General features: G+C 52.4%; 10 protein-coding genes across 10 annotated transcripts; 5 read left to right on the forward strand and 5 right to left on the reverse strand.

Annotated features, from left to right (window-relative positions):
- Positions 1 to 80: 80 nt before the first annotated feature.
- On the forward strand, positions 81 to 1,958 carry PV05_11080 (uncharacterized protein; the record flags this gene model as incomplete). Its single annotated transcript, XM_013454530.1, has 1 exon — positions 81 to 1,958. The coding sequence occupies one exon, from the start codon at positions 81 to 83 to the stop codon at positions 1,500 to 1,502; it is 1,422 nt and encodes a 473-aa protein (XP_013309984.1). The 3' UTR covers positions 1,503 to 1,958.
- Positions 1,959 to 3,332: 1,374 nt separating this feature from the next.
- PV05_11081 (uncharacterized protein) lies at positions 3,333 to 6,352 on the reverse strand. The gene has a single exon (XM_013454531.1). It carries the CDS (start codon positions 6,228 to 6,230, stop codon positions 3,510 to 3,512), a length of 2,721 nt encoding a protein of 906 aa, XP_013309985.1. The 5' UTR covers positions 6,231 to 6,352; the 3' UTR covers positions 3,333 to 3,509.
- A 494-nt stretch (positions 6,353 to 6,846) lies between these two features.
- PV05_11082 (uncharacterized protein) lies at positions 6,847 to 7,515 on the reverse strand (the record flags this gene model as incomplete). Its single annotated transcript, XM_013454532.1, has 3 exons — positions 6,847 to 6,982; positions 7,030 to 7,397; positions 7,450 to 7,515. 3 exons carry the CDS (start codon positions 7,513 to 7,515, stop codon positions 6,847 to 6,849), a joined length of 570 nt encoding a protein of 189 aa, XP_013309986.1.
- A 1,723-nt stretch (positions 7,516 to 9,238) lies between these two features.
- On the forward strand, positions 9,239 to 10,657 carry PV05_11083 (uncharacterized protein). The gene has a single exon (XM_013454533.1). It carries the CDS (start codon positions 9,512 to 9,514, stop codon positions 10,280 to 10,282), a length of 771 nt encoding a protein of 256 aa, XP_013309987.1. The 5' UTR covers positions 9,239 to 9,511; the 3' UTR covers positions 10,283 to 10,657.
- Positions 10,280 to 13,541, reverse strand: PV05_11084 (uncharacterized protein). The gene has a single exon (XM_013454534.1). It carries the CDS (start codon positions 13,465 to 13,467, stop codon positions 10,342 to 10,344), a length of 3,126 nt encoding a protein of 1,041 aa, XP_013309988.1. The 5' UTR covers positions 13,468 to 13,541; the 3' UTR covers positions 10,280 to 10,341.
- A 168-nt stretch (positions 13,542 to 13,709) lies between these two features.
- On the forward strand, positions 13,710 to 15,308 carry PV05_11085 (isocitrate dehydrogenase [NAD] subunit 2, mitochondrial). The gene is made up of 2 exons (XM_013454535.1): positions 13,710 to 13,956; positions 14,018 to 15,308. Exons 1-2 carry the CDS (start codon positions 13,867 to 13,869, stop codon positions 15,095 to 15,097), a joined length of 1,170 nt encoding a protein of 389 aa, XP_013309989.1. The 5' UTR covers positions 13,710 to 13,866; the 3' UTR covers positions 15,098 to 15,308.
- On the reverse strand, positions 15,144 to 17,414 carry PV05_11086 (uncharacterized protein). Its single transcript, XM_013454536.1, has 2 exons — positions 17,129 to 17,414; positions 15,144 to 17,079 (listed from the first exon to the last, which is right to left on the reverse strand). Exons 1-2 carry the CDS (start codon positions 17,363 to 17,365, stop codon positions 15,328 to 15,330), a joined length of 1,989 nt encoding a protein of 662 aa, XP_013309990.1. The 5' UTR covers positions 17,366 to 17,414; the 3' UTR covers positions 15,144 to 15,327.
- Positions 17,415 to 17,657: 243 nt separating this feature from the next.
- Positions 17,658 to 20,243, forward strand: PV05_11087 (uncharacterized protein; the record flags this gene model as incomplete). The annotated part of the gene is made up of 8 exons (XM_013454537.1): positions 17,658 to 17,757; positions 17,819 to 18,249; positions 18,308 to 18,397; positions 18,455 to 18,691; positions 18,746 to 18,798; positions 18,859 to 19,056; positions 19,114 to 19,179; positions 19,235 to 20,243. 8 exons carry the CDS (start codon positions 17,658 to 17,660, stop codon positions 20,241 to 20,243), a joined length of 2,184 nt encoding a protein of 727 aa, XP_013309991.1.
- Positions 20,244 to 20,440: 197 nt separating this feature from the next.
- PV05_11088 (uncharacterized protein) lies at positions 20,441 to 21,870 on the reverse strand (the record flags this gene model as incomplete). Its single annotated transcript, XM_013454538.1, has 7 exons — positions 20,441 to 20,452; positions 20,505 to 20,639; positions 20,738 to 20,867; positions 20,954 to 21,256; positions 21,343 to 21,435; positions 21,517 to 21,599; positions 21,703 to 21,870. 7 exons carry the CDS (start codon positions 21,868 to 21,870, stop codon positions 20,441 to 20,443), a joined length of 924 nt encoding a protein of 307 aa, XP_013309992.1.
- A 609-nt stretch (positions 21,871 to 22,479) lies between these two features.
- Positions 22,480 to 24,246, forward strand: PV05_11089 (uncharacterized protein; the record flags this gene model as incomplete). The annotated part of the gene is made up of 1 exon (XM_013454539.1): positions 22,480 to 24,246. One exon carries the CDS (start codon positions 22,480 to 22,482, stop codon positions 24,244 to 24,246), a length of 1,767 nt encoding a protein of 588 aa, XP_013309993.1.
- Positions 24,247 to 24,284: the final 38 nt, after the last annotated feature.

A 24,284-nucleotide genomic window follows, 5' to 3' on the forward strand; every position in this document is an offset into this window, starting at 1 on the left:
CACTTTCGCCTCCCAAAACATGTATCTCCTTCCTCTCGGGGCAGGTTGCTGCCGACAAGGTCTTCGTCAACCTTGACAAGATGGCATGGCCAAATCCTTTTCGAAGAAGGGATCAGGACACCCGAACATGCTGGGGTTACACGTTTCAGCTGACTCCAGAACATCTTACGCCCGAACGGGCTCATCCCATGAAATATACCTACGATGTGTTAGGAGAAGAGTGCTTCCAGATTTTGAACCAGCTTGATCCGCCAGCCACCAGGCCGGACTCCGCCAAAGGTGAAGCAGAACGATCAACCAAAGATGAGAAACCGGCCCTGCCCAAGCCGACCAGGGACTTTTACGTCCTCCTCCGAGACAATAAAGACAAACACGAAAAGCTCCAGCTATTATGGGACGAAGTGACAACGATTCCCGACTGGGTCGACTGGGATCAAATCGCCCGTGGGCAAGACGTGTTCTACCGCTACGGTGGTGCGACATTGACCGGGCTGGCATACCAATCACTCCTCGGAGGCATGGGGGCAAACCGCGTCGTCGAAGTTCTTGCGAGAACGGGGGGCTTTTCTGTCAAAGTTGCTCGTCACCGCCTGTTCGAAACGACACAGCATATCCTTGAATGCACGAGATCCATCGAATCAATCAGACCAGGCGGTGGTGGCTTCGCATCCAGCTTGCGTGTTCGACTTCTCCACGCCGCGGTCCGCCAACGCATTATGAAACTTGCAAAGACGCGGCCAGATTACTACAGCGTCGAGGAGTACGGCATTCCGATCAATGATCTTGATTGCATCGCAACGATCGGCACGTTCTCGGGAACGATTATCTGGCTCTCTCTCCCACGACAAGGAATATGGCTGCGCGAGCAGGAAATCGTCGACTACATCGCACTGTGGCGACTCATAGCGCTCTACATGGGCACGCCGACAGAGTGGTTTGAAACGCCTGCCAGGGCCAAAGCTATGATGGAATCACTTCTGATGAACGAAATCAATCCGACTGAGACGTCGAAGATCCTGGCCGCGAATGTCATTCGTTGTCTGGAAAATCAGCCGCCGACCTACGCTTCGAGATCGTTCTTGGAAGTCAATGCACGCTGGCTGAATGGGAATGAATTATGTGATGCGCTCGGTCTTGGTCGGCCATCTGCGTGGTACTGGGCCCTCATGGGTGGTCAATGCATTTTCTTCATGTCGATTTCCTATTTGTACAGATCCATTCCGGCGCTTGATAGACGGAAGGTCAAGGCGTTGCGCAATGTCTTCTGGGCGCTTATTGTGGAAGGCAAGTTCGGTCTCGGTCAAGAGACGGTCTTTGATTTCAAGTACGTTCCTGATTACAACGTTCTCACGGCCAAAGGTGGCGATGAAGAGGTGAAGATGAAAGACGTGGGGATTGAGCGGAAGTATCGAAACACGCTGCTCATCGCTACGGGCTGTATTGCTATCGCTGGATATGTGGGTGCGAGGATTGCTTCTGCCATCGTCTCGAGAATTCTCTGAGCTGGTAACCAGGAACAGAAAGACGCCAGCTCTTCCTTCCGCTCAAGTCGCAATCAGGTCCCGCTATTCTCTTAATCCCATTCCAATGTCGACAATAAATTTTCCCATTCTGGTTCAACAACGCGCTCAGCACGCTCTACGATCCGCGAGGGCGGCCATCAGCGGGTCAAGTGTTGCTACCTGCAGTTGACTGGCATTTGAAAAGGAAACCCGACCACAGTCCTAGACACAGTCATAACTCCTTATTCCGCCCAGCATCAGTTCTTCTCAACCCCGACCTCCTGGTTGGAGTCAAAGGTACTCAACTCACCTCATTGTGTCGGTGATTGACAGACAGACAACAGGGTGAGGGTGGTTTGTTAGATGAGAGGGTTCCACAACCTCTCTCAGGGATATATCCACCCCTTATCAGTGCCATTAGTTTTAGGAATGATCATCTCATTCTCACAGACTACTAGTATTGGTTCCTACTCGTCTTCGTCTAGTCAACGACCCCAAAACCCCTAACCGATGCTTACAGTACTCCTCCCCCTTCTCCACGGAAAAGATCACAATCACAATCACAGGCTCTCAACCCAAGCCCCCAGACTCTCGCACTCTTTCGTCGCCTCGTCCACGCCAAATGTATGTCGATCGCCCAGCCCACCCTCCAGATCCTCCAGGCCAGGCGGTTCCCCTATAGGTCTGTGCTCCGGATCACATTCCTCGCAAGGTCGATTGGCAGCGAATTTGTACGCCCTCAGGACGGCCGGGTCGGGTTTCGGCTCGAGGGCGCGGGATAGGGATTTCGTCAGCGACAGACCCGTGCGTGAGGAGGTGTCAGGGGACGACGACGACGGGCATTTGCGACATGGCTGGGAGAAGGAGATTTTGTGCGATGGGTGAGACGGCGTGCACGTGAATGTTAGGGTGAAGGAGCGGCACATTCTCCCAAGGGGGGGGGGCTTGATACTGCTGGGACTAAGGTAGGCTTCTGGTGTTGCGTCGTGTTTGAGCTGGAGTGCTTTGGAGGTAGAATAGTGGACGGGTGGTCGAAGAGTGCTCAGGGGAAGGTGTCGCTGTGTCGTTGTCGTTAGCTCGATGTTGTTGATATGGTACTTCTGTACTGATAGAGAGCCTGGTGCTTCGAGCGCAGACCTGTTTGTTTTTCCTTGCAAAAATCCCAGGCCTTGCCTTGTCCGTCTCGGGACTGGCTTGTTCAATGTGCTGTGTTGCTGGCTGGTTCACCTTCCTCCCGTGGCTACCGGTAGAATCAAGTCATCAAAGCTATTATTTATATACCTCAGGTAGCTCGTACTGATGGTACTAATAATTGGCATGCCGCACCACTACACAGTATGCCCATTATGCAAAGCATCGAGATTCAAAGATTCCCATGACGATCCTTTATCTTCTCAGCAGCGCAACACCCAGACCCCGCTCAGCCACTGCAGCTTCCTTATCGCGCGGGTCTGTCTCTAACGGTATGGGTGCGTGTCTGTATGCTCTGTGTGACGAGTGCACGCGAGTTGGCTAGCTGGCCGGTGGCGTGGCGTGGCGAGAAGGAGGAGGAGGAGGAGGAGGAGACGATGCAGGGTCCAGTCCCATGAATGGGCCAGCCGTTGTGCTGGATAGACGGAACGGCATGTGCTGATCAACGGAGCGAGAGGGAACAACTACGAGTAATGGCTGTCCTACCCGTGCTCGTCGTCGTATCATCGACGACCCTCATCCCGTGGTGATTCAGTGATCTACAGCGAAACCACCTGTGAGTGGCCATGATCTGCCCAATCCTCAGACATAAGCCACGAGTTATTGACCAAGTAGTGATTTGCTCGTAGTTCATTTTGGAAACGGAACTAACTTGGTGTTGTGCTTCTTTTTGCTTGTTTCTCATGCAGCCAGTCTCATTCCTGCGCAAATCAGGTCGCTAGTTAGGCCTCGTACGAACAATCCAATACATACACCACCATCTATCATTGCCAACATCCTTTCAGGCTACTCGGAATGGTTGGGACATGTGTTCAATTATAAGTCAATATGTGATATCCCTCGTCCATGGCTCCTTCTAGTCCAATATCCAGACATGTCTAGCCGGAGAAGCAGATACTCGGGCAAATTCACATCATTGTTAGTATATTCTCCGGCAAACCCCTGGTGCAGAGAGGGCGCTTCTGCCCGACTTTGACCACCCAGCGCATCAATGAACCGTTTAACCTGGTCTCTAAAGCGAGCCTGTAATTCCTTTCGTTTCATCATGAACCCATCAGTCGTGTCATCAGTATTGTGCGTCGGCCGCCGGTGCGCGGCGAATTGAAGAATCGTCGAGAAAATATCGTCCAGCAGACGCTGAACGCCGGATTTTCTCTTCTTCAAGAACACGCCATGGAGGATGCAGTCCAAAGTCCTCTCATGCAGTACTCGGAGATAGTCTTGACTCTTAACCATACAAAGCGTGTTGTCGTAGTCCTTGTTGACAAGATGTGCTTTGACATTGCGCAGAACATCCTCAAATCTACGCCAGTGCAACTCGATCGCAGTGTTGTGGCAATAGTCTGCCAAAGTCGTGATAAAGTGATGCATTTCGAACACTACGTTGTGCTCTGCAGGCTCACTTTCCCGCAGCAGGCTCTGTGTCAATTTGTGCACCCTTAAAATGCGTAGAAGCAGCTGGAATACTCGATCATACTTCTCCAGCGCGTCCGGAGTAAGGACTGTGCCGAGAACATCGTTCGGTGGCTTGTATTGGAGTCGAAGGAAGTCCAGGGCATGGATGGAGTCGACATCTCGACATTTCTCAAGCTCGTCCGAAGACATATCTCTGATGGCGAATGATATCGAATCTTCAATAGAGCGACCTTTGGTCGATGCAAGACTATCCGACAAAATGCCCATAAGCACAAGTCTCAGCTCTGAGCTTGCAGGAGGCCATGTGTCCCGAGCTTGCAAACGAAGTCCTGTAGAGCCTCCTGTCCGTCTCTGGGTTTCGCCGGTTCTCTGATCGGGGTCGAAGAGCGCTATTCCAAGTCGCGAGCTGAAGGATGAATTGCTCAGAAAGTGAAATTGTCGCTGCATGTTGATGTGCTCGACGAGATTGTACTTTTGGAAAAGTAATTCGAGGACTGAATACGACAGAAGGCGGTGTTGTGCTGATATGAGAGGCGTGACAGATAGAGGTAAAGCTTGCTCTATGTCCACTTGAAAAGGCGCGTCGTCGAATTCCGAGGTTCCAAGACAGGACAAGACTCTGTCGTGCAACTCATCTTGTTCCGTTTTGCCCAGCAGAATTCTATCTGGCGCGAAGAAATTCAAGTCGAGGTGGAATGGGTCGACGGGATCGAATTGAACAGGATCCGGACCATCCAGCCCAAAGCTATCAGAAGCTGGCGTTACCAGTAAGCTGGTGGTAGTCGAGGATTTGGCTGAGGTAAGCAGTGAGCTTCTCGCATCCTCATATGCTGCGGACCGAGCTTGAAGACCTGACAGGGCATTGATGGTATAGACGATCTCAAGAGTTGAGAGGCTCGATGGTCTGGATTCCGAATTGGCCAAGATAGGACAGTCTGGCGCGTATAGCTTCAACAGTACCAAGGTCTGTCGGGTCTCGGAGATTAACCCCGAGACATCTGGATGAAAGATACTGTTCCATACTCGCTCGTTTGGTGAGCTCATCCCTAGCGACATACTGTCGTCGTCAGCTTGTTGTGGACTGCTGAGTCCGATTTCAACACTAAGCTGCTCTAGCAACGGCCGGCATGTCCTTGCAAAGATTGACTGCAATATCCCTTCGACACCAGAATATGAGAAGGATGCAAGAGCTGCTCTTTTGGTGACAACAGACAGGAGAGCGTCGTCAGTCCTGCAGAGCTGCACAGCATCATTACATTGCTTCAACGTAGCCACCAGGCCTTCCACTTTCGACATCATGGCTTTCAGCTGCAGCAGGGACTTGATGGTGGGCCTTGACGCCTCGAGGTGTACGTGACCGGCATGCAGCGCGGCCTTCGACGCTGCCAGGAAAGCCACTTGACATGGAGAGGAGAGGCCGACGGAGACTTGAAAGGTCTCAGCCAGGGTCTTGCTGGACGTGCCAATTCGAGCAGTTGTCTCGAATAGATCTTGTACAAGATGCGCACTGTATCCCTCTGCCGTGAAAGCCTCCAACCTCCTTGTGAACCTTCGCTCTTGCTCATTCCAGTCAAAGAGGGCAGAACTTCTTCCCATGCCAAGTTCAAAAAACGCATTGAGAAGGACATCGGACTTGACGTTCTTCGCACCAACGGTCGAGCTCGTTGCTGCGACGATGGTAGCAAAAGTTCTGGGACCTGCTTCGCTGATATATCCAGAAGGCAGTTCCGCATGCTGTCTGTTCAAGAACGTATCCCAAGATATCAGTTCGGTGCTCGCCTTCTTTCCTATTACTTCAGGTAGTATCCAGACAGTGGCCGCCTCATCGTCCTCATGGTCGCGCTGTGTGTCGTGGTCTGGCTCGCTAACGGCTCCAGAAGAGGAAATTGAGGGCGCGCTCGACAAATCCGGCAGAGGAACATCTTCAAGGTTAAGTTGGAGGACATCTGACTTGAAAGGTGGCAGTGACTCCGACTTCGTCTCGTTCAGCCGAAGGCGTCCGCTGTTGAGACTTTTATTGAGGCGGAAGCCATCCCAGACTGTGTCGGCGTTGACGTCGAGAGGAGAGATTGCAGTGATCGCATCGCTCGAGAAAGGGTCATTGAGAATGGTAAGGGACATGGCGAGTCGTTTTGAACCATATTGATGGCGCGAATTGTCCGACCGTTTATGTCTTCAAGGCTCAGGGTTACAATCACGGTCGCTACTGCATCTCTTTCTTTTCGAGGCAAGGTCAACACCACATGTCGATTGTCAGGATTCCTGAACGCGCCGCGCGTGTCACGGCTCGACGGTACCGCTCCATATCACGTGTCGCGCTAGTATATATCTGGGTGTGGTGGTCACGTGTATTCACGACCAACACTCCTAGGATCATATGCATTCTTTCCACCGGTTATTCAGGCCTTCCCATGGTACAGATACCAAGAATGACGGGGTCTCGTCCAGCGGAACCGTCTATCATGTTAATCACTGGGGTTTGCATTGCATACTTACTTTATGTCTAGCATCAATCTCTTATAGGTCTCAGCCAGAAATGTCGGCATTACCTCGATTGAACATTACTATTCTCGATATGAGCAGCAGCAGCATATGCTCATCGGCGCGGCTGGAACAACCTGGCTCAGAATCTCACAGTATGGAGGAGCTCAAGAAGCAAGCGCAGCGCAGTAACTCGGCGCACGAAGTCTCAGACTTTTTGGTCGTTGTCTGCATGGGACAGTGTCAAGCCGTCGCTCTAATGATCGAAGTTTTCCACCAGCCGCCCGGCTGTATCAGACACTGTGTCCTTCCACATCTCGCACATCTGGCCAGTCATACGCAGATCTTGCTGGGAGCGATGAATCTGTCTGAGACCATACACAGGCGGCATCCTATATTGACGCAGTACTGACTCCTTATGCAAACCCTTCCAACGCACCCTTGGCGTTTTGCGAGATCGAGATTCGAGTCCAGGTCTCTTTCCTCCAAATCGTCATTGTTTGGGCTGGTCGATTTCACTTCTTCTGGGAGGATCTCGTCCCCCGGATGGAGAATTTGACTGACATTGGAAACTGTACGCCCATCAACATTCTCATACACTTCTGCCCAGCGTGGGCCAAGTTGTTCCTGATAGTCCTGAGGGTATTTCCCAACCACGGCCCAGATTTGCTCTGGATCCAGTTTCGCGAAACTGAGGACCGTGAAGTTTGCAGCGTACGACCGAACGACGCCGTCGTCCCCTGAGTGGACAAATCCATCTGGATCACTCTGGAGAGACAGCAAGATGCTATCAATGTCTCTGCCTTCCTGCAAGAAGACTAGAAGAACCCGAGGAAATGATCCAGTCTCAACCACTTACAGTTTCGACCTCTTGTTTCAAAGCGGAGATGGAAAGAGCAAAAGCTGCGGTAAGGAGGAACTTCATATTGTTCACAAGGTTGCATATCGCAGAGAAAAAGAAGAAATTTTGAGGAGGAGGAAGAAGAAGAAGAAGAAGAAGAAGAGCAATTGATATAAGTACCTTACATGGACGACGAGTGGAGTTTTGGGGCATCTATGCAGTCCTTTCTAGTTCTACTCTCACCGTGACCCCACCTGGAGGTGTCAGATGCTTCGCAATACAACCTGACTAGAGCACTGTCAAGGTTCAATTCCTTCTTTCACTCTTTCACAGCAGCTAGCCCGGGAAGCCCTTGAGAACAGCCATGGTAGCAATCGGTTCTACTGGACGGGTCAACTAGTCTGGTAACATCGCCACCATCATCCTTTGTTTCCCCTCTTCGAGGCGAAACATGGTACGAAGACAGCGTCGTCTTTGGTAATGCAACCTGAACAAAAAGCAACTCTGATCCTGGAAGAGAGGTAGGGCAAAGCAGTTGTCCCTGTTCCTATCGTTGCCTCCTTTACCTTTCGCGCAGCTCACATGTCCAACTTCTAACGTGCACAGTCTATTATATCACAAACTCGGGGTGAACTTTAGTATTCAAAAGTGGTGTCATATTTCAGAAGTCTGGCGCCCCTACACCCGATGCTTTCGATCTAGCCAGCGGGAGCTCCCTCGCACTGTCTTATCGTGCTTTACGCGCGGTTTCCTCCTTCACCCCGGCTCTGTTCCTGGTTCTGTACGCTGGTACCCGGGATGTCCTCCGGATCTGGGTGTTCACACATCTATCCCATTGAAGATGGATCTCAATTTCTCGATAGCTTCTTGTGTGTATAGCGGAATAGCAGCGAACCTGTCGATCTGGCCGCTTATCTCCTCTGGCGACAACTTGCGATAATCCACAACTTGGCCCGTGGCTGAGAAAGAGCGTAGAACACCATCGTTGCAGAGGGAGCAGAGCCCGTCACCGTCAACGCGAAGGCCATCGTAAACCGGATCTTCCGTCCTGAGGATGCGGATGTGGGTTGACTCCAGACTCTCGGCCCCAGTGCTCTGTGTTTAGTATCTCGTCAGTACTGGTAGTACTAGGTGCCACAGATTGGAGGGATTGAATTGAGAAAATGGAAGCTGTCACACGTTGCATTTGCTCGTCTGGGTGCGTAGGCTGTCCGGATTGTGACATGGTTTTCTGACCTAACAAAGTTTGCACATTCGAGTCCTGGGGGATCAGCGCAAGCAACAATATTTGTATCCAGATGTCTGTGCCTTGAATGCTTCCGGCACAGATGTAACCCCGGACCACACCAGCACGAGGAAGCACGCCTGGTTCAGCATGACGTCTGGCTTCTCGGTCGAGAATGGGTGAACGTCCCCGCGTGCTCCGCTTACTACGACCCTTTTCGAGATCCGACGGCTTTTCTGTTCGGGTTCGCAGTTCGTAACCCGTGAGTCGTAGTTATGGTTTGCAATTCAAAGACTGGCCCTGCACCTAAGTGCGTTGGGGGCAAGCCGCCCAGGGTTAGGTACCTACTATCATGACCTCAATAGTGCGTGAAATGCATGAAATTGTGGTACGAGGGTCTATCAACGGGTGTTGCAGGGCTACCTACCTACCCTCGACATGTGCAAGCGCGACAGGTGTTTACGGAGTAGACCAACTGGGATAAGCGTCTCGTGCACCTAGCCCCCAGTCCGTGCGCTCGAGAGCGGTTTCTAAAAGCGGCAACTCTACTAAAATGCGAACACTTTTTCCAAGGATAGAAGACAGTATCGAGCATCATTTGACTAACGATTGAGGATACAGATAGCGAAAGACTCAGGACGCTCCGCAGAAGCCGGCTGCGAAACTACTCGGATTGACCACTGACGCGCCAAAGAAGCATCGGAACAATCCAACCTTTGTGCAGAGCATTGAAGTTAGAATCAGACTCCAAGTACCTAGCCAGAGAGTCGGGCATCGACACTCCGGTGAGGACTATACCACCATCGCAGAAGGGTCGGAGAAGCTACGAAGTCCCACGAGGGGTAAGCTCAGAAGATGGCAACCATGACTACAACGGAGGAATCCAACCCCCAAATGTCGCCATCCCACTGGACCGACGACCAAGAATCAGCACTCCTCCAAGCTCTGGTTCGCTGGAAACCCGTCGGCATGCACAAACACTTCCGCATCATCGCGATCCGCGAACACCTGCTGTCCCAGGGTGTTATCAACGCCGAAGACGCGCACACAACTATCTCAGGCATATGGGCCAAACTCTCGTCGCTGTACGACTTGGCCAAACTCGACGATCGTGAGGACTCTGTGGCCAACATCTCGGACGATCCAGCTAAAGGGAGTGCGTATTTCAGGGACTTTGAGCTCCCACACGAAGACTTTGAAGACTTGATGTGGCGGAAACGCCTGGCTCCCGACGGGACGCAGAGTCCGGAATGGTCGAGACGGGGAAGTACGGTGGCGGATACGGATGAGCCAAGGTCGTCACCTAATCCGGGTGGAGGGTCGACAAGGAGTTCGGTCAGAGGGACGGGCAGAACGACACGCCGGGCCGGGCGATCTTCAAGGCTACAGAATGAAATCGAGACGGAAAGGAGCAGTAGACGAACGAGTAAGGCGAATAGTGTCGCGGATGAGGATCAGACTATGGACGACGCTGGCGATGAGAACGAGGAAGAGCCGGCGACTGGTGAGGAAGAGGAGAGCGAGGAGGATGAAGAACAAGAACCAGAAGAAAAGAAAGCGGGCTCTACGCGTGCTGGGCGTGGTGGAAGGAGAGGACGTGGGAGGAGAGGACGAAGGGGGAGATGATCTGTTCCACCTTCACCATACGGAGTTACTTTCATGAAAGTGATCCTGGATGAGCCGTTCTATGTTCCAGTCGCCTTTCTCTCCGGACGGCCGCGCTCCTTATCCGACGTTCGCTGCTTCTTGAAACAGCCGAAACTATTCCTGCTTCCGTCGCGAAGCTTCTTAAGCACGATCCGCATGTCGCCGAGTTCCTGCTGCAGCCTTGTTCTAGCTTCATTTGTCGTGCGCTTGTCCAGCTCGGTGTATATTTGACCCTGGATCTCCCCAGCCTTGGAAGTGGCGTAATGCGTCATTGTCTGCGCTATAAACTCGGTGTCTAGCGTGGCTTGCATGAGAGCGGGCAGGGTATATGTGTTCGGCTTGCGCTCTTTGAAGCCGTCGAGGAGGGCTTGGGAGATGTTCTCAAGCAAGTACGACAATATCTCGCTGAGGAGAGGACTGCTCGAGCCTGTGCTCGACACCGTGGTAGATACTTCCGTGTGCATCATGACTAGCGTCATCAATGTCGCGTAGACATACGGTCGGACCTGATCGGGACGAGACGTATTCGGGGCCCAGTCGGGCGCATTGATGCCGTCTTTGATGATCTTGGTTAATGTGGCTACCATAGGTCGTGTGTATGAGTGGAACAGTTTTGCGTCGATTTGGCCAAACACATCCCTGATGGTCTTGGACTCTTCGGCGAGTTTGACGGAGAAGGATGACTCAAAGACTTGAATAAGAGACGGCACGTGCTCGTTGCGCAGGGCCTTCAGGTTCGACATGGTCAGCAGCATGCGGACATTCCGACTTGATGCATTGATAGCATCTTGCGTAACCGTTTCGTTTGGTGCCGCGCCATCAGTAATAGAGTCCAAGCTTGTTACAAGAACCCAGTCGTCCTCGTCGCCCTGTCTCGAGGCTTCTGCATTTTCGAGCATGCCGCTGACGGCTTTGTAGACGCTGCTCACGAATTGTGTTCGAACCATTTGCAACAGCTTCGTTGATGGCGGAGTGATGATGTCTCGGCTTCCTGGCTTTGTGTTCGCATTCGAAAAGTACAATACCTGCTGCATGCCGAGCAGGATCTTCCGTTCGAATGCCTGAAAATAGCCTGGCATGCGGGTTTGGTCTCGTTTCTCGGGCGCCCGCACCCAATCTTCGAGTGATTTGCAGCTTTCTGCGTCTTTGCTCCACGCTTCACAGACAGCACGCATACATCTCTCCCGAGCTCCACTGATCATGAGTTTGATCTTCTCGCATGTTGCATTGTTGTTGCTCACGGGGCCGAGAGCAATCATTTCATTCGCAGCAGCACCGACGAGAGCAAGTATCTTTTCGAGATACTGTACCGCACTAAGTGCGTTGGAGTGAGGAGGCCAGAAAGCGAAGTCCTCCCATGGCTCACCCTTCTTCGCAGCGGCTGCTGGCAGGTTTTGGGGATCGAGCGCGCCGATCCTACCATCTGTCGGAGAGAAAGTAGTTCCAGTAAGAGGAGTCGTCGGAGTTCCAGCAGAGCCAGGTGCTGGGGAGAAGAGCGACGAGATATCCTCAGTCGGAGGATCGGCGAAGAGTGAAAATACAGCGTCTCTGAGCTGCCCTACGAGTTCAGTCAACCCACTGCGCAAGGCATTGATTTCTGGATCCGATAACTGATGGTGCTTTCTGCTTTCTCCCTCCCAACCTGCCGGCAAATTATTCTGATTGGTAGAATTGAGAAACGACTGGGCCGACTCCCAAAAGTCCACGACCTCTCCCAGTAGTCCACTGGACAGAGACAGCAGTTTGGTCAGATACGTCAGAATACAATTCCAGAAATCGACGACATCTTCGGTATCAAGAGCTTCCGGCCGATCTTTGGACGCCTGTCGTAGGAACGCCGCAACAATTTCTGACGATGGAGCCTCTCCAGCTGCAAGTCGACGGCGCAAAATCTCAATCTCGATCTTCGATCTTTCAACGACCGCAGCAATCTTGTTCTTGAGATAATCGTAGCGGCTGAGGAGGAATACCCAGATCGGGCTCTCTTCAACACCAAGATGCAGCAAGACTCTGATGAGCTCCATGTGCTCCTCCGCTTGAGACGCACCAGGAAGTGGCAAGGCCGAAGAGACATTAGAGAGTCTTCGCCAGACATCCCTCTTCAGAGCCTTGATTTGCTCCTCTGCATCTGTCCACATGCGTCCAATGGCCAAGATTTTGTGTATTTGGTCATCTGAGAGTGTGCGACCGTATTGCACTACTCCCTCGCTTAAGGACTTGGCTTCGGCAACATATCGCCGAGCAGCATCATAGAGCTCAACAACTTTGTCGTAGTCTTTTTGCTTGATCGCATAGTTGAGGTTCGAACCCAGGTCGTATAGAGCGCGATCCTTGGCTACGGCATCCGCAATGGCTTTCAGATTCGTTTCGCGTTCCTTGCCACCCAAAGCTGGTCCCCAGACATCCTCTGCTTTCTGTGAGACCTCCAAAAGTGGTCCTCTGATGCCTTGGACACCATAATCTGTCTCCTTGCGAAGGGCATTTTTGCTTGGCCGTGGATGGGGGGCAGTCATACCGGCTGCACTGCCGCTACTAACATTTCGAAAATGTATACCACTGGTCCGGCGAGAGTGTCTTGGGGATGTTGGTGGCACGGCTTCAGCAGGTTCGACACCCTGATTCCGCATCTCCGTGTAAACATTGTCGATGGTAGCTTTAGCACGGACAAAACGCTCAAAATTGTTTTCAACCAAGGCTTTCAGCGATGACGACTTTTGGTCGATGGATCTGGACAAATATTCCAGACCTCGCAGGAGGTCCTCGGTGGAAGCTTCGCGGTGTGCTACTGACAGAAACATGCCAGGCGAAAACGTGGTCGAGGAGAGCATGAATCTGTTTCGCAGGCGTGTATCTTCATCCACTTTCATGCCCGCGCGCCTCAGAGTGTTCATGACGCTTTGATGAGCTCCCAAGGGATCCTGCTCATCCTTGGAGACCAGGTTCGCTCGACCATCCTTGGTCTGCTGAGATCCAGGCAGTATACTGTTCCTCTCACTCGCAGTTCTTTCCAGAGCAGAGTAACGTGACCGAGAGCGTCTGATGCCGATGGCGTCCGGAGCTTCATCGTCACTCTCATCCAGCTCCTTGGGCCATTCTGACGGGTTGGCGGTTGGTATGTTGTAATGGGTGACGACGGTCCTCTCTCGGTCGTCCATCGTGCTCATCAACCGACCAACTTCCTGGATATTCTCCACCTATCTCAACAATTCTAGCTGTTCCCCTTGTACATTGAATTGCCTCCAAGTCAGCCTTGATGTCCTAAGGGGCCCGTTCAAGTCTCACCAAAGGACGCGCATGTCTTGGCACATCACGTGAAAAAGCTTGAGCAGAACCTTGTGCCGATTGGTCGACGGGCAGATGTGATGCAATTGGCTTTCGGTTGGTCCTGCGCAGATAAAAAAGCATGCTCTTCAAAGCTCCACCACCTCCAGCTCACCTTGCATTCACGATAGCAGCTCCTCTCTGCCCTCGGTCACTCTTTAGATGCTGCGTGCTGTGACTACGAGTATCTCTTGAAGTTTTTTGGCTCATCAACACAGCAATTCTAGCAGCATCCGCCCACCATGATTGCGTCGAGAGTACTCGCTACTCCAGCTCGCCAGTGCTTGCGAAAAGCCTACCAACAGCCAGTGTGGGCTGCCGCATCCTTCCAGGTAGGTTTCCGGGGTTTTCTAAAGCTTCTCGGAGATCAACTGGCTGATGGTGGTTTCTTAGGAACAGCCCAGACGTTTCATAACCACGAAAGAAGAGGATAAAGTTGCCAAGTTCAAGGGCACGAAAGGATCAGACGGAAAATACACGGTCACATTAATAGAAGGAGACGGCATCGGACCCGAAATCTCGCAATCGGTCAAGGACATCTACACAGCTGCAAAAGTCCCGATCAAGTGGGAGCCCGTGGATGTTACCCCTCGCTTGGTCGACGGCAGAACGACTATCCCAGAAGAGTCTATTAAATCAGTGCAGAAGAACTATGTGGCCTTGAAGGGACCTCTGGCGACTCCTGTCGGCAAGGGGCACGTGTCGCTAAACCTCACTCTCCGTCGTACTTTCAACCTTTTTGCCAACGTCCGTCCTTGCCGAAGTATTCAAGGCTACAAGACAGCCTACGATAACGTGGACACCGTGTTGATCCGAGAAAACACTGAGGGAGAATATTCTGGTATCGAGCACGTCGTGGTGGATGGTGTTGTTCAGTCAATCAAGCTCATCACACGTGAAGCTTCAGAAAGAGTCCTGAGATATGCATTCCAATATGCCCGCGACGTCAACAAGAAGAAGGTTCGCGTTGTTCACAAAGCTACTATCATGAAGATGTCCGACGGTCTCTTCCTTAGTACGGCAAGAGATGTCGCAAAGGATTTCCCTGATATTGAATTCGACGCCGAGCTTCTGGACAACGCCTGCCTCAAAATCACAACTGATCCAGGCCCGTACTCAGACAAGGTGCTCGTCATGCCGAACCTGTACGGTGACATTCTTTCCGACATGTGCGCAGGGTTGATTGGTGGCTTGGGGCTTACTCCCTCCGGCAACATTGGTGACGAGTGCTCAATCTTCGAAGCTGTCCATGGTTCAGCTCCGGATATTGCCGGAAAGGGACTGGCCAACCCAACTGCCCTCCTTCTCAGCAGTATCATGATGTTACGGCATATGGGTCTCAATGAACATGCGGTTCAGATCGAGAGTGCTATCTTCGACACGCTCGCTGAGGGCAAAACCTTGACCGGCGATTTAGGCGGCAAGGCTAAGACGCACGAATATGCACAGGCTATTATCAGTCATCTCAAATAAGTGGCAGGCTGTTCGCAACATGAAAGCTGATTCGAAATTGTTCGTGTGGTTCTGTACTTGCGGCAAATCAGGGTCGAAGCATCCAACCCAGTCGGGCCAGTCACTGCTTGTCTGATGTTGTGAAGCCTGTGGATCAAGTGCTTATGGAGGGATGTATGTACCATTTTATCATGCTAGAGCGGGTTGCAAATACATTGATTTGAAAACGATACTCGTACACCTTACCGTTGTCAAGCTTCCAGCGGCCCAACCCTGACAGTCTCACGCTCCCTCATCTCCGTGGCCTTACGCCGCTTCTCCATTTCTCTCTCGGCCTTTCGTGTCTTGACCTGCAACGCATCAAATCTGCCTCTTGCCCCGAACTTGATCTTCGTAATCATATCGCCTGCCTGACCCTTGGTAATATCTTCCTTCGTCAACGGTTCGACATCGTCCTCCGAAACGTCGCGCAGACGATTCAGAAAGGTCAACTGCCCCTCACTCGCCGGGGTCTTGCGCCAATTGGTGCTCGTGGCAATGAAGACCCGATCAAACTTGCGTGATGCAAACGTGTCCGCGGCATGCAGTGCATCAGAGAGCGTGCTTGCGGTTGCGACGACCCGCGGCCGCGACCACGGCGACTTACTGGCCTCCGTCATCGGCAGGCTGTGTTTCCAGACGACTGCGAACTGTGGTTCGGGTCCGGATGGCGATACGCGAGACTCGAGCGTCAGGACCCCTCCCTTCGCCGCTAGAATGTATTTCTGCGAATCGACCTGCACCCACGCGTTGGGCGACATGGCGCGCACGTGGCGCTCGCCGGAGGTGTCTTCGATCAAGTCATGCACACTGTCGTAGTGCGTGAAGTCTAAGCGGTGGTCGCCTGTGATATGCGGTCCCAGGCTCCGTGCGAGCTGGGATACTGATGTATCCCCTTCTTCGTTGGGCTTGTCCTTGAGGTCTTTCAGATCGTCCAGCCTGGCGCCTCTGACCATTTCACTCGGATCGAGACCAAACAGCGTCGGGACCGTGACGATGCCTGTCTCCAGACTCGCTACCATATCGATGACGTGACAATCCTTCTTACCAGGATAGAGGCGCATACCGCGTCCGATCATTTGCACGAGCAGATTTCTGGACTTGGTTGGCCTGGCGAGTAATACGCAGTCTATGTTCGGCATGTCTGTGCCTTCGGTGAAAACGCCGCAGTTGAGTAGCACGGGAAATTCGCGCTTTTTGAATGATTCCAATCGTTCACCGCGCACACGCTTCTTCGTTGCGCCGGTAATGTATTGCGCGTCGATGCCATGTCTGCGGAATGTCGAAGTCAAAGAGTCGACGTGGGCGAGGTCGACACAGAAGACCAGCGTGGATTGTCGATTGCCTGCTTCGCTCAGCCAGGCCTTGACCGTGATGTCGTTTGTGATTTCGGTATTGACGGCCGCGCTGAGCTGGCCAGTTTGGAAGTCGCCGTCCTGGCCTGACCGGACCTTGGACAGATCCGCTTTAGACTTGACGGTCGTGAACATCACGTCGGACAACCACTTTTCGCCGATCATGTCGACGTAGTCTTTGTGGTAGACGATATGATCAATCGCAGCGCCGAGACGAAGCCCGTCGAAGCGGCTGAATGTCGCAGATACGCCAACCAGGGCTGGACATGTCTCGCGTTTCGTATCGAGGCCGAAGTGCTCGAGGACTTGGAGGTAACCTGGGGCGACGATGTGATGGGCCTCGTCGACAAGGACCAGCTTGAACCGGTCAGGCCGGTATTTTGAGAGGCGGTCGCCTGAGACCATGCTGCGGACGGAGGCAATCGTTATGTCCGCTGCGCCTGTGGCTCGAGTCTCGCCCATTTCGATTTCTATACTTTTATCCGGATACGCACGTTCGCAGTGCCGGGCAGCTTGCTCGACGAGCTCGCGCCGGTGGGCGAGGATGAGGGTCTGTTGGGCATCGCGGCTTGGAGGGGAAACGCGGTCGATCAATTGTGTAAAAATAACCTAAGGAAGGTCAGTCTGTGCTTGAGAGAGTGTGCAGACAACGACATACTGTCTTGCCGCTTCCTGTAGCGAGAGATATGCCCAAGCGTTTGTGGCCTTTACTGAGATATGAGAGGACCGATTGTATGCATTCTTCTTGATATTCGCGGAGGCGGATGGCCTCCTCACGTACCGCAGGCGGAGAAGGGTTGACAACACTCGCGAGTGTTCGATGGGCAGTTCGAGGATGCAGGACACATCTCGCTGAACGTGTGATTCTGTTCAGCCATCTGGGAGGTGAGAGCATAATAGCCTAGTAGACATTGCGTTGCCGAAGGGTTTCTAGAGGAATGAGGCGCACAAGGAGTCTGTTCATCGTTGACGGGGATGGAGAGTCCAGGGCTCGTAGGGGCGTTATTGGGCAAGTCAGCCGAGTCGTGGTTAAGTTAGTGACTACCTTAGGTAGCCTTCGAGCCCTTGTAGCCTCGCTAGCCTCCTCCCCCGCCATCGACAACCCATAGCTGCCAGCTTCTCCCCCAAGACGCCCATCACAGTTCGTTATGCGCCACAGATCTTGAGCACCCACACATCGTCCATCAATGTCCAACGGCAAGCCAGTCGCGCGTCATTATTGCGACTACTCGGACTGTGGGAAGAGTTTTCGAAGAGCCGAACACCTGACCCGGCACAAGCTTAACCGTATGTGCATCAGATACTTCTCCCTGGAGGACAGGTAAAGTTGACCCAATCGTCTTCACAGACAGCAATGCTACTATTCGATGTCCTCAATGTGACCGATATTTCTACCGAAGAGATCTCTTGCAGCGGCATTTGACGTTGAAACATGGGAAAGCGTCAAAAGGCACACCTAGCACCACTGGTATCACGTCGCCAGTCGTCGTCCATGAAGTGTCTCCCTCGGGTGCCCCCGACAATGCGCTTCCTGCTCAGCGACCCGAGGAACGTTTCGAGTTTTCTCAAACAGGTATTGCGACCGATGGTCCTATCCTGAACGATGTGACCATGGACAACCAGTCCACTCTGGCGTTTCCAGAGATCTTTCAGTTCGCGTCTCCCAGCCTCGATCTCGCTCAAGACTGGGGCTGGATTCATCAAAATCCTCTGCCTGTCATTCCAGGCAATGCTGAGCCAATCAGCCAGGTTGATGAGAGTCAGGAAGGCCTCGAAGTTGTAAGTCGATCAAGTCATTAATATATTGCTTCAGGCCTGATTTGCTCCAATAAACTAGTCTCCTTATGATGACTGGATTGATCCTCTCATCGTCCAAGATCTCTACATCAGTCAGGAAGTCTATGGTTTCCTGACCACCTTGGGACCAGTAATTCAATGAGGCCATCTCCGAGATTCCGCGAACATTGGCTTACCGAAGTACAAGGTCATTGAGGCTAATCGCGCCTTCGATTTTCAAGGGATGTCGCATCTCCTTAATCATGCCTTTCTACACATAATGGAAACTCTTGCCATTTTTCATCGGCCGACATTCAATTTCGATTTCATTCACAGGCAGCTCTGTGCTACAATATTTTGTGTCGGCCTCCTCACTTCTCAAGAGAATGGGTTGTATGATATAGGATGTGCTTTACTCAGGTACATTCAAGATCAGCTTCTACGAGTAAGATTTATACTTCAATCGCGCACAGAAGTGAGACTGACTGCCTTCCCCTAGTATGTCGAACAGAATACAATCTATTCGGCTGATCTGGGAACTCTTCAAGCAATGTACGTATTCACATATTCAAACCTTCTACAACTGTACAACTCGCTAACCTGACGGTCTAGGCTGCTAGTCGAATATTCTGGCATGTACCTTGCAGACAGAGCAGCTATGGAGCTCAGTGATATCTTCCACGGCGTACTAGTCACGCTCTGCCGGCGACTCGGGCTCTTCGAAAGTACCTATCTCCAGGGCCCTGCAGCGTCATCGTCAACCGAGGGAAGTGCAGGCGTCAACTCAATCCAAAACGAAAGTGCGAAAAGGTGAGCTTTGAATGCTCTTGATCCGGTCAACAGCAATGGAGAACTGATATGCCCCAGATTTGCATTCTTCGTTTTCGCTCTAGATGTTCAGCATGCCTTGTTTTTTGGACATTCAAGGAGCATGTAAGACCTCCCTCCTCCCGCCCAGTCTCATACTTTTAATCCCTCTTTCAAACAGATCGTCGATGTATTCTATAAAGCTTGAGCTTCCCACCGACGAAGCAGAGTGGCAAGCGTTCACCCAAGGCGCACAAAAAAATAAGAAACAGCGCGGGCTATGGTATCGCACAAGATACGACCAGATTTGTCATACACTTCTCTCCGAAGCTGAAGGCCACAAGTCGATACCATCCAATCTTCCTCAACTCTCGAACTTTCTGATTCTTCTTGGCCTCTCTTCTGGTGTCCTAGATTTTCTGCGGCGCCAGAAAGAACCCTTTTTCGAGACCCGACATGCGCTGTCGCGCTTAGGCTCTGTGCTTCCCGCGATCCATAGCCGACTCATGGCAGGTCCCGAGGGAGCTATGAAAACTCATGGCAGAGCGGTCTACCACATTACGGTCATCGCATTGTGTACACCTTTGGATGACCTCGAACAGGCTGCCAATGACGGATTTTCACGCACGGGCCGGACACCGAAGCAACACACTCGTGCGGCCATCATTCGGCTCTTGACGAAACACAAAGTCGGGGCGGAACCGGCTCGCCATGCCGTACATCTACTAAAGCTCTATCTGATGCCTCCACTGAATCCAGAACCGCCGAGCGACCAAGGTGCTGTTGATGGGCTGTTGGCCGCTAGCGGCATCCTTTCCCCAACCATATATTCCCCGTATGAGCCCTCGGCACTATATTTCGGCGTGTTGACACTCTGGGCCTATCTTATCGGCCGTGTGAGCCATGACGATGAAGGTGCTGGTACACAAGCGGCAGAGAATTCGTCTGGGCTTGAGGCGGGCTCTCATGCTCAACAATCCCGGGGTCCATCATCTTCTCCATTCGTATCGATCACCGCGGATCTACAGGATATCGAAGCGGCCATTGACAAAGAAGACGGCCATGCATGTCGACGGCACTGGCGGAAACTCGTGCAGCATGTCTCAACAAAGTTGGCGGCGAGACGGAATAGCAACGCTCAGGAATACAGTCAAGTTCTGCGATTGTTAAGCGACAACATCAGTATCTGAATAGATCCTTTGACCGGACCAGCATTCTGTCAATGGCAAACCAGCCTCTCCAACACAGCTAATCTAGTTTCTACAAGATACTCTAACCTGGTTGTTTTCGGTTCCATCAGGGTAAGTTCTACTTATTTCCATATTCAAATCCTTCAGATCAGCGCGCCGATTCCAAGCATGATTGTCGACAGAACACCTGTATAACTTTATTCATCATGCTGATAGATTTGTCAGCAGTTGAAAGAACCACAGAGACTCACGTCGACTTACAAACACGGTAACGCCCCATGGTGGGTTGCAATAACGCTGGCCTTTTTCAAGTTGATCTATCTTCCTCGTGTCCTCCTCGGATAGTGTGAGCGAGTCGGCCTGCAGATTACTTTTGATACGCGAGGGAGTGATGGACTAGCAGATTTCATCAGCTTGGTGTCCGCAACGATTGGAAGATTGGACCTTCTGCACTCGTGGCACACAACACAGAAAGACGGGGGCATTCCACTTACCTTCGGAATGACACTGTGGCCCGACTGTAATGCCCATGCCAGCAAGACAGCGCAAGGATCGCACGAATGCTCCGCGGCAATGTCTTTTACAACACCTTCGGTTTTGAGCGGAGAGTCGGTGGAACCGAGCCTTGATTGAACCCGCAGTCCATCAGTCAGCCATTGCGGATTCGCGTTCGAGGACGAATGGCATCCTTAAGCAGTCATTGCACTTACGGGGAGTACGCCGTGACATGAATGCCCCTCTCTTTGCAGTACTTCTTCAGCTTCCGCTGCTGGAGGTAAGGATGGAGTTCGACTTGATTCACGGCCGGAGTGACGGTGCATTCTTTACGCAGAACCTCGAGGTTGTGCACGTCGAAATTGGCGACACCTATGGCTCTCACTTTGCCTGTACTCTGCAGCGCTTCGAGGTCTCGCCATGTCGCTGCAAAATGTCGGTCATGCTGCAGATCTCGAGTGCCGTCCGGAAGCAAAGGGAACATAGGCGGTGTGCCATGTGGATTCATAGCGACGGGCCTGATTGAATAAGTGTGATACCGATGTTGAGGACCGAGCAGGTTGGAGCGAACAAATACCCAGTGAAATATTGGGGCAAGACTAACCAGTGCACCAGATACAGATCGATATAATCAACTCCAAGTCGTTGTAGGGAGAGTTCAAGGTTCTCTGCGACACGAGTATGGTAGGTGCTCCAGCTATACAACCACAGTCCTCAATGATCAGCTTTCAAGCGGACCTTGATAGACGATGATCGACGCGAACTTCACGGCACATACAGCTTTGTGGTCAGGAATATTTCGTCTCGCGGTACGCCACTATCTTTGATGGCTTTTCCAACCTCAGCTTCATTGCCATAGTTCTAAAATGATGTCAGCCTCAGTATAAGGTATTTCAACAGGGACCTTGGTCTTGCCAATCTCCGGTGTTCTGTGCGGTAAGGAAAGAAGTGTAGGGGGACTTACAAAAGCAGTGTCAATGTGTCTGTACCCAACTTGCAACGCGGTCTTCACCGAGATATAGGCATCTTCGGGCTTGCTCTTCCATGTTCCAAACCCAATGGCTGGTATGTGTCCTCCGGTGTTCAGCTCGAAGGCACCGTTTGTAGTGTTTGAAGCTGTCTTTTGAATCATGGTGCCGATTTGGAGCAGTGCTTACTTGACTAGTGAGGCGAACGAATGCCGATATACCGTGGAAACTTGTCTGCGACACAAGTCATGAGCATACTATGAATTGGCGACAGAGCGTGGCTTGAACTATGCCTTGTAGGTAACTGAGAGTGTGCGACGTGGAGACAGGCTGCCCAGCCTCGTGCGGGATACTGCCTGGCGATGGTGCGGGATGAACATCTACATCCTTCCATCCATCCATCCATCCATCCATCCATCGTCATGCGGGATGAGTTACCGAGCTACCAGGACCGACTTCGTAGCTTTCAGATCAGAGATCGTACATCCCACTCAACCTACATCTTTGCCCCACTTTGTGGCAGACATGAATTGCGTCCAATTGTTCCCTGGTTTACCTGGTCGGAAATGGTAATCTCCAGGCCCGTTCCATCATTTAATGGGACTCAGCTTCTACATTATGCATTTTCGATAAAGTCTCATCGTGAGTTTGTATCGTTGCGGTGTGTGGGTTTCGTTGTCGAGAGCTCGATCCGAATGATGATGGTATACTGACCACGAACTCGCCCCTGAAGCTATCCTCATCCTTGCACGATGACGAAGACAACTTCCATCATGTGCGAAGCCGACCTCGTGATCGTGGGCGCAACACCCGCCGGGATTACAGCTGCCATTGCGGCGGCTCGTCGCTCCAAGACCAGCATCATCCTGGAGAGAACGCCCTACATCGGCGGGCTGCCAGCGAACGGTCTGGGTGCCACTGACATTGCCACAAGAGGAGCCACGGGCGGGCTCTTTCTGGAGTTTGTGCGCCGGATCAAAACGTACTATAATTCGACATACGGGGCTGACTCAGCTCAAACGCGCGACTGCGATGGCGGATACCACTTCGAGCCGTCTGTCGCAGAAATTGTGTTCCATCAATGGCTCCTAGAGTATCCGCAGATCACGGTCTTGACCAAGCGACAATTTGACTTCGAGCCAGAGAATGTCCAACAGAATGCGGAAGCAATTGTGTCCCTCCAGGTGACTAATCTCGATACCAAGCAGACGGAAACGTATCGTGGTCGGATGTTCCTGGACGCAACGTACGAGGGCGATCTTATTGCCGCCGCTGGAGTTCCATTCTTCGTTGGTCGAGAGGGACAGGATGTCTACCATGAAATCGGCGCAGGCAGGGTGTACAAGCTGTGGTACGGACCTGAAGACGTTGGGAGCACCCACTGCGGCGACAACGCCGTGCAGGCGTACAACTACCGGCTGTGCATGACTGACGATCCGTGCAACCGTGTTGACATCAAAAAGCCGGAGCACTACAATCGAGAAGAGTTTGTGTCGCTCATCGACGATGTCGCCACTGGTCGACATACCGGTGTAGATGTTCTCGAACTCTCACAAGAGCAAATGGCGTTGAACTTGAAGCGAGCCTCGCTGAACCAGCCACCGGTCCCGAACAAGCTGGATGGCATCCGGCGTTTGCTAAGCAACGTTCGACTACCTAACAACAAGGTCGATGGCAATAATCAGCATTTTGCCTTCATTTCCACAGACTTGCCCGAGGAGAACTGGCCTTACCCAACCTCGGGTTGGGCATGGCGCGATGCGTTTGCAAGACGGTTGCGCGAGTACACAGAGGGGTTATTGTACTTTGCGCAGAACGATTCGGCGCTGCCAGCGTGGTTCCGTGACCAGTGTCGAAATTGGGGCTGGGCAGCCGACGAGTATCGAGACAACGGTAACTTTCCGCGCCAGATGTACGTGCGGGAAGGACGGCGCATGAGAGGGAAGTACATCTTCACGGCGAATGACGTGCCTGCCGCCGGATCGGTGTATTCTAATGGTGAGGACGCCAACGGGAGAAAAGAAGGCAGAACGGACGGTAGCAGGCGACTGTGTCCGGCTATCCACAGCACCAGCGTCACGGCAAGCCACTATGCCTTGGACTCGCATGCCGTACGCAAGCGAGAGCCCGGCAGAGTCCATCTCGACGGGTTCTTTAGCTATCCCTGCACGCCGTACACCATCCCTTACGGGGTGATGGTTCCAGACGCGCCTTTGACCAATCTTCTCGCGCCAGTCCCGGTGTCTGCTACACACGTTGGCTTCTCCACTGTCCGTATGGAACCATGTTGGATGGCACTCGGCCAGGCGGCGGGGTTGGCGGCTGCATTGTGCATTGAAGCTGGCCTGGCTGTCGAGGATGTTGACATTGATCAGCTACAGCAAAGACTGCTGGAACAAGGAGCCGTGCTGGTGTATGAGCACAGACCATGGCAGAAAGGTGTCGGGGATGTTGAAAGAAGGACGATGCAATGGGATCGTCTTCGCATGGCTAAGCAAAGCGACAAGACAGTCAGTAATGGCGTGGGTGATAGACTATAGATCGTCAGACTGGCGGCGACGCGGTGATTGTCCTCTAC

The sequence above is a fragment of the Exophiala xenobiotica genome, assembly GCF_000835505.1.
Source record: "Exophiala xenobiotica strain CBS 118157 unplaced genomic scaffold supercont1.7, whole genome shotgun sequence".
Classification (NCBI taxonomy): Eukaryota; Fungi; Ascomycota; class Eurotiomycetes; order Chaetothyriales; family Herpotrichiellaceae; genus Exophiala; species Exophiala xenobiotica.

What these genes read in the sequence shown, in the direction of transcription:
- PV05_11081 (XM_013454531.1), bottom strand. Translation starts at nt 6,230, where the DNA reads ATGTCCCTTACCATTCTCAATGACCCTTTCTCGAGCGATGCGATCACT.
- PV05_11083 (XM_013454533.1), top strand. Translation starts at nt 9,512, where the DNA reads ATGGCAACCATGACTACAACGGAGGAATCCAACCCCCAAATGTCGCCA.
- PV05_11084 (XM_013454534.1), bottom strand. Translation starts at nt 13,467, where the DNA reads ATGAGCACGATGGACGACCGAGAGAGGACCGTCGTCACCCATTACAAC.
- PV05_11085 (XM_013454535.1), top strand. Translation starts at nt 13,867, where the DNA reads ATGATTGCGTCGAGAGTACTCGCTACTCCAGCTCGCCAGTGCTTGCGA. An exon ending in GGGCTGCCGCATCCTTCCAG is followed by an intron (nt 13,957 to 14,017) that starts GTAGGTTTCCGG and finishes GTGGTTTCTTAG; the next exon opens with GAACAGCCCAGACGTTTCAT.
- PV05_11086 (XM_013454536.1), bottom strand. Translation starts at nt 17,365, where the DNA reads ATGCTCTCACCTCCCAGATGGCTGAACAGAATCACACGTTCAGCGAGA. An exon ending in CTACAGGAAGCGGCAAGACA is followed by an intron (nt 17,080 to 17,128) that starts GTATGTCGTTGT and finishes GACCTTCCTTAG; the next exon opens with GTTATTTTTACACAATTGAT.